This window comes from Habropoda laboriosa, unplaced genomic scaffold, assembly GCF_001263275.1.
Source record: "Habropoda laboriosa isolate 0110345459 unplaced genomic scaffold, ASM126327v1 scaffold816, whole genome shotgun sequence".
Lineage (NCBI taxonomy): Eukaryota > Metazoa > Arthropoda > Insecta > Hymenoptera > Apidae > Habropoda > Habropoda laboriosa.
In genome coordinates this window covers 797816-805225 of record NW_017101002.1, presented here as the reverse complement: position 1 = coordinate 805225, position 7410 = coordinate 797816, and the positions used below count along the sequence as shown (strand labels likewise).

The following is a 7410-nucleotide window of genomic DNA, read 5'->3' as shown; positions in this document are numbered from 1 at the left end:
AGAGAGGAGAGAGTGAGAAAGGGAGAGAGAGGGGCCAGAGGCCGTGGGCGGGCGGGCGGTCGCGCGAGGGGAAGGTGCGGCGAGGAGTGGCACGGCGAGTCTAGGCGAGGCGAGGGGCGGAGGGAGAGTGGGTGGGTGGGAGTTGGACGAGAGAGACGGATAGAATCTCTCCATTCCCTTGCCCGCCTCCCTCGTCTCGCCCCCGTCGACTGCCCTAGTCGTTTCCAGCAAGTACTTCTATGTACCACCATCTCCTACACGCTACCCTTATATACCTTGTATATTTACCTTGGTGGCATATACGCGTACCTACTATATGCATGTACCATCGGGGCCCGCGATACATAGGTCCGAGCGCCACATAAAAAGTACATAGGAGCTGTAGGTATAGCTCCGGCTGAAAATTATTCCGAGTATTTTCGAATTAGCGTGCAAAAGCGAGCAACGGTGCGCGCTGAGAGAAAAAAAGGCCGACTACGAAACGTAGTTTTCACCGACGCACCCTCCTCCTCCTACCACTCCACAACTTCCACCTTCTCGTCCGTTTCTTGAGCGCCCCCCTCAACAAGAGGTAATTCCTCCTCGAACCTGTCGACTTGCTTCTCCGTTTTTCATCCTCCCCCTCCCCGCGGTTTAACTGTATTCGCACGGCGCGTTCAACGGAAAAGCGATTCTCCGGCGTGAAGAAACGGGCGAAAGCGTTGCCCGTGACTGTACCACCTTACCTTCTCTCCCCGTCGCGGCGCTATTCTTTCTCCTGGACGGATCGCTTTATCGTGGTCGGGAAACTCGGGAGGAATCCGCGTAAGGACCGGTTTTTTGTCCAGTCCTTTATCCTAGGCTCGGTGGAAGCCTTGGACGAGGAGAATAGGTTGTAATAATAGAAGGCTGCGACGCACGATCTCGAATTTTTTCTTCGGAAAGGCAACAGAGTCACCTTTGCGACGCCTACGCGCACACCTTCCTTCTTCTGTATTATCACGGCCTGGCGTACGGAGTGCGCCGAAATAACGGCGATACATCGGCCGCCGAAAAAAGGCGAAGCGAGAACCGTAGCGGAGGACGAGGTGGCAACCGGCGACGACGCCAACGGTTCCCTTAAATACATCCGAACGACCGTTTTCCAGTGCGCGTTGCACCGTGAATACTCGACGCGTCGATAGCACTAGCAACCAGTGCATCCCATGGTCTTCCCACCCTACCCTACCGAGCCACTTTTATCGCGGCCTCCTCTTTCCTAGCTTTTCCTCCGCGTCTTCCATCGACTATCGCCGCGGCGCCAAAATGAATTTACACGGATATCCACGGCAGCCGCGCGATACGCACGGTTCTCCTTATCGACGCGTCTGCTCTGACAACCTTGCCAACTTTTCCCCAACGCGGACTATGGAATATCGGGTGAAAAGGGTGGTGGTGCTGCTGCTGCTGCTGCTGCTGCGTTTGTCACAGCCCCGAAAACGCCAACCACTTTGCAGTTGCCGCACGTTGCGTGCTCTAATTTTCGGAAAATATCACTCCCACGACGATTAGAAAAGATGAATTTACTTGCGACATTTCTTCTTCTTTCACCAGATACTTTACGTAACTCTTTCTCGTCTTGACGAGTTTTTCTCCCGCAGCATCGCGCTGTCTTCGACAGCCGCGCAAACGTTTTTCCCCTTGGGAGCGTATCGACAGAAAAATACCGCGGTACCGTTTTACCTTCGTACCACGTGACGGGAAAGGGTCGATGCTCGATCGGCTTCTTGTATCGGCTCGCGTGCCGATTTCGCGTCGCGAGGGATGATTTTCGTAAGAGTAAATTCTAGCGATTGGGATTACGGCGAAAAGACGGCGAAAAGACGGCGGAAGTCTGGCAAATATGAGAAAGATCGCGTGGGAGTGCGTATACCCGGCTGCGTAAATATTCCCCTTGATATTTTAACCCTTTTGTCAGGAGCTTGGACGAACGTATCGGGAGGTCTGTAATTTTCAATGTTAACGGAAATAACGCAGCTGGGCTGCATTATGCCGTTCCGTACAACACCGGATTGTTTGTATTTAGTCTCGAACGTAATATCTGTAGCACGGAGCGGGAGCCCATTACGCAGGGCGTATCACGAGCGCGCGACTTCCGCGCGCCATACTAGGATTCGCGCTCACGTCCGATGACTTTCCCCGGGTGTCAAGTAACACAGCTTTTAGACACGATTCGCCGGCAAACCGAACCTCTTCCCGACTACGAGAAAATCCTTCTTGTTGCCGCAAAGAGTCGCGAAGAAACGTTGAAAGGTAGGAAGGAGGGGTTGGGATGGGCGAATATAGTTGCCGGTGTAATCGATTCGAGTTGCCGCGGACGTGAAACTACTTAAAATCGATCGGACGGCGGTACCGCACAGCTGATCGTAATGGTTTCACTTGTCGAGAAGTTTGCACGGCTACTCGGAACTAGTAATCTCCGCGACGATTCCGACCGACGCTTGGAATCCACGGTTGCGCGTTTACCAGTATTTACCTAATTATTTCCCTAATATCGCGTATGCTTGTTGTTGTACTGTGTCACACTGTGTCATCGGTGTACCGGACGTGTGCACGGTTGAGATATGGCGTGCCGCAAAGCTGATCGGCTCTCATAATTAGTCGAAAGATGGATGGGGAGGATGGAGCGAGAGGAAACGAAAGGGGTAGACGATAGAGGGAACAATCGTAATTGGCGTGTGCTTATAGGGAGTAGGATCAATTGAACGGGGTGCACGCAGGCTTATGCACTCTAACGACGGTACACTCCTCCTCCTTCTCGCGATTCTTTCAAACGCTTCCTCTGTTTCCTGTTGGAATCACCGCCGGTATTAGGTCACTTTTCAGCCGCCCCTCGAATAGTAGCCACTTTGCCGGAACTCGTTCGATTTCCTTAATACCGATATTGAAATTCGGTATTTCTCGATGGAAACCTGCATGCATAGTCGATACCGCTCGTATCGAGAAGTTACGAAAGGAGGAAAACAGCGGGCGGAAAGTTTCGAGACGCGTAGGTACGGCGGAACGTGTAACGAGAAACGAAAGGTCGCTGTGAAAGGAAGGAATCACCACGAAAATCTCTTTCGAGGACAGAGGACAGTGATTAGTTTCGCAACGATGTTCTTTCCAAAAAGTTCCCACGATTTGCGTTCCTTTTGCAACGTCTTGCGTTACCAACGGATCAACGAGAAAAAACCAGAAAGAAAGAAAGAAAGAAAGAAGAAGGAACGAGTATCGTTTGGAATAAATTACGTCGAAATTACGTCGAAATTACGTCGAAATTACGTCGAAATTACCTGTTGCTAGTCGGGGCGAGCAAAGGCATTCAGCCCGCGAATTCATTTCTGTCGAGAGGAAAGAGAAACGGAACAGTTTAGCGCGTGCGATTCTCCTTTGAAGAGAAAAGGAAGCGGAAATTAAAGAAAAAAAAGAAACCTTTTCGAGGATGTGCAGCATCGTCGTATTAACACCGTTCGATTTTCTTCTCTGTGCAGATCGTACCCGTCGCCCGTGCAGAATGGAGGGCCAAATGGAACGGCGATGAATTGCGGCGCCGGCTCTCAAGGTAAGGAAGAATCGAAAAAAAGAAAGGAACACGGATAGAATCGGAATTGGGCGTATCGTTATGGGGTAGAGAGAGAGAGAGAGAGAGTAAATTGTACATTTTCGGTATTTCGCAATAAAGTCAGAGTTGTACGTATTAAATTAGCGTTGCGTTCAATTTATTGGGAGAATTCTCTTTTAAAGATCGGCCTAACAACGACTACCCGATATTTCAGAGGAAAGTTTCGCCGCGATGAAAAAATTGCCCAGCCCTGTGACAATTCAATATCGCGTGATTACGCGGACAAAGGTATAACGAATCAAATATCATTTTAATTTTGTATATTGTACGCTGCAACACGCCGGCCGGGCGTTGGTGATTCGTGCGTTTGGCATCTCGCAAAAACCTGGCCGCCCGCTTATTCGCGCGCACGTTCATTTTCAGATTCAACCTCTGCCCCTTTCGAAAGATCCGCGTAAATTCCACTTAACGTCCTGTTAATATCGAACTTTGTCGATTTCACGAAGAAAGGGTTAAAAAGGCGGGATGGGCTAGAACGCGGGCTGTACCGCGGGGATCGTGGTGGATATCACCGGTGGTAAATATTTTTTTCCGGAATCATTGAACAGTTGCACGCATCGTTGAGCAGCGGTTGAAAACGCGTTCCTCGCTTTCAACAGAATCCTGAGATTAACGCGTTAACGAAGCTTACTTTTCAACGGTCGCTTAGCGTTCCCCGTTGATTCGATATCGCGCTCGAACGAAGCGGATCGTTTCGCGAGAACCGCGATTTTTTCCCGGGGAAAACGTCACACGTGGCGGTAGAAAGAACGGGAAGGCAGGAACGAGCGTGCGTGGGAAAGGAGAGCTGGACGTATTACGTTAATAATATATTTCTCGAGCGATAACGGGTGGAATAAGGGAAACGGGGTGGGAGAAGAAGAAGAGAGAGAGAGAAAATACATAATCGCGCGAGCGAAGGGAAAAGGGTGCGGACAGCGAGGTGCGATTTTCCTACAGCATGCAGAAACTTTTATTCAAACTAGCGAGATACGGTTGGCACTTGCGAAAAGTTGACTCACGGCGTAAAAATATAGCTGGGGCGATAAGCTCGTGGAAAAATAAGGCAGCGCGTTTCGGCCGCGTTCAATATTAAAAATATTCGAGAATAGCGTAAAAAGCGTAGTAAAAAGCGTAAAAATCGGTCGGACGCAGTTGATAGAACGAAAGAGAATGCGTGTGGCGGTTGTTTGGGCAGACGACGACGACGACGACGACGACGACCGAGTTGATATTCGCGAGACTGATTACGGGAGAGAGCGAAACGCCCGGTTACGAGAAGAGAGAGATCGCGAGCGGAGAAGAGATTGAAGCGACATCGGCGGCGCGATGCCTTTTTCTGTGCAGGAGTGATGGTGAAACAGGAAGCGAGGGATGACGGTTACGAGACAAGTCCGGACCTCGAGATGAGGAGCACCGGTGGTGACAGCAGTCAGCAGTACCACACGCCGCTGACACCGCACACACCGCACACACCACACACGCCGCACACACCCCTCACGCCGATATCGGCGACAGCGCATCAACCCCAGCAACCTGGCTCGGCCGCTTCCACCCTCGGACAGGTGAGTTTTTCCTATTTCTAGCCGGAGGAAAGTATCGTACGAGGACAACCTCTTTCGATCGAATCTCTCCCCCCTCCTCCCCCCCCGCCCCTCCTTTCCGCTCCATCTGTCTTTTTAACAACCACGTCGAAATCGCAAATCTCAACCGAGAGACACCGGCCGAGCACAATCGCCGGTTACGCGTGAAAAACCTCGAGAAATAAAGTTGAAAAGTTATTACTTCTAGCCAGAGATATTAGATCTAGCCAGATCTGCCGGTCCCCGATCGAACTTACGACCGATAAATTACGATAAAAGCACGCGTAATCGGCAGATTGAGTTTTCGCAACGGCACGCTGCTCAATTTTCATTTCGACGTTAGTTTTACGATTTGCTTATGCAACGCGGCTTCTCGCCGCAAGGTAACGCGACGCGACGCGACGCGACGCGACACGAATCGATCTAGATCCTAACCTTCGATACCGCGAACGTCCGAACTGGTGGTGTCGCGGTGAAAAGAAGAGATTTTGCCTTCTTAAGGCGAACCAGTGCCGCCGGGAATTGGCAAACGGTAGAGATGCACTTTCGACGATAAACAATTTCACCGTTGTCTTCTTCGTTCGCATTAGCAGACCTCTTTAACGGAAACGGTCCAAGACGAAAGTAAGAATCGAGGTACGGGTGGAAGAGGATGGGTCGATTGAATTGTGTACCGTGAACACGTCTCGGATTTATCGTCGCGAGTCGTGATCACCGACCGACTTTTTCCACCACTTTCGATCGACGCGCTCACGCTTCCCCCCTGTCCACCCGTTCGAATCAAGGTTCGATGGAAAGAATACGTATGGGGGAATGATTGACAGGTGGCGATCAAGTGCGAGACCCCGGTGGACCCGTACTCGTTCGTGGACGAGGAAATGTCGATGGGAGGCATGAGGACGGCCAGCAGCCCTGCCGGCAATCCGGAGAACATGACGTGTCCGGCTGGAGGGCAAACAGCCCTTGCTACACCTACGTCGACGCCGCCCGGTCCGCTATCCGGACCGCAACATCTTCAGATGAACCTCGGCGTGATGAACGGCAACGTGAATCCCCAGTTGGCCGCGCATCAGCCAAAGAAGCGGGGCCGCAAGAGAAAATCCGAAATGATTCTCACCCCGGAAGAGTAAGAATGCACACGCCAACCACCTTTATTCGTGTCTCCTAGATACATACACGTTTTGTACAATTTTATCATTTTCGCGAGTAGCTATATAGCTATATAGCTATATTCATATAGACCGCGTGTGACGAGTATTCGCGAGTGGTCGATGGCCACAGTTCATTCTAAATAATAATATGCGGAGGGGTCAATAGACGTGGGTCGATGCGACTAGACTCGATTATAGCTGTTGGCTCGCTGCGAACTTTGCCTCTCCCGTAAACGAACCACCACCTTTCCAAGGTAAAGGAACGCAACCTCTCTCGAACCAATCGATCGCGATCTTGCCCATTTTTCTTTCCAGAGCGCCTTTTTCAAACTTCTTTCTCACATCGCGAATAACTCTGCCGCGGTTCGAACCTTATCTGTTCTTCTCTGTTCTTTTTTAACAAATCGATACAATTTGCTTCAGGGCGGAACTAGCCGAGGCGAAGAAACGAGCAAAGACGTACAAAGAGAGGAAGAAGCACGACAGATTCGACGGCATGCCGGAAGAGGAAGTGAGCAAACGGATTCTTCCGGATCATCTTACCAACAACCTCGACATTATCATAGTAAGTTGGATTGGGAAGGATGTTCGGGTATCGCGAAGGGCGAGAGAGAGGGAGAGGGAGAGGGAGAGGGAGAGCGAGAAGGAAGGAAGGAAGGAAGGAAGGAAGGAAGGAAGGAAGGAAGGAAGGAAGGAAGGAAGGAAGGAAGGAAGGAAGGAAGGAAGGAAGGAAGTGCTCGCGATCCCGTCGCGTCGCGTCGTTTTTCGCGAGGGGAGAAGGATTAATCGGATTAGCCGGCAGCATAACGGGCGTCTGGTTAGTAGGAAAATCCATCTGGAAGGTAGCGAGACGGTAGGAACGTAACGACGACAAATAGCCGTTTGTAGCGCGTTCGTCAGGTGTCGTAATCGCTTTAATGGTCCATACCCAATTCGGTTATCACGCTCGACGGTTGGTAACGAGCGCGAGCTCGTGCGCGTTCACGCCCTCACCCCCGTTTCGATCGAAATCGTTGCGTTTGCAATCGACGCGCGACCAGTTCCGCTTCTCCCTCGGTTCGCGAGACTTTGCTCT

At 51.1% G+C, this 7410-nt stretch overlaps 1 protein-coding gene across 1 annotated transcript in view; it reads left to right on the top strand.

Annotated features, from left to right (window-relative positions):
• Window positions 1–7410, top strand: part of LOC108577842 (probable serine/threonine-protein kinase yakA) — a 33770-nt gene that overhangs the window by 13296 nt on the left and 13064 nt on the right. Inside the window, exons 2-5 of the mRNA XM_017941053.1 lie at window positions 3492–3562; window positions 4949–5166; window positions 6009–6310; window positions 6759–6900. Coding sequence (XP_017796542.1) covers window positions 3492–3562; window positions 4949–5166; window positions 6009–6310; window positions 6759–6900 — 733 coding nt within the window. The remainder of the gene's footprint in view (window positions 1–3491; window positions 3563–4948; window positions 5167–6008; window positions 6311–6758; window positions 6901–7410) is intronic.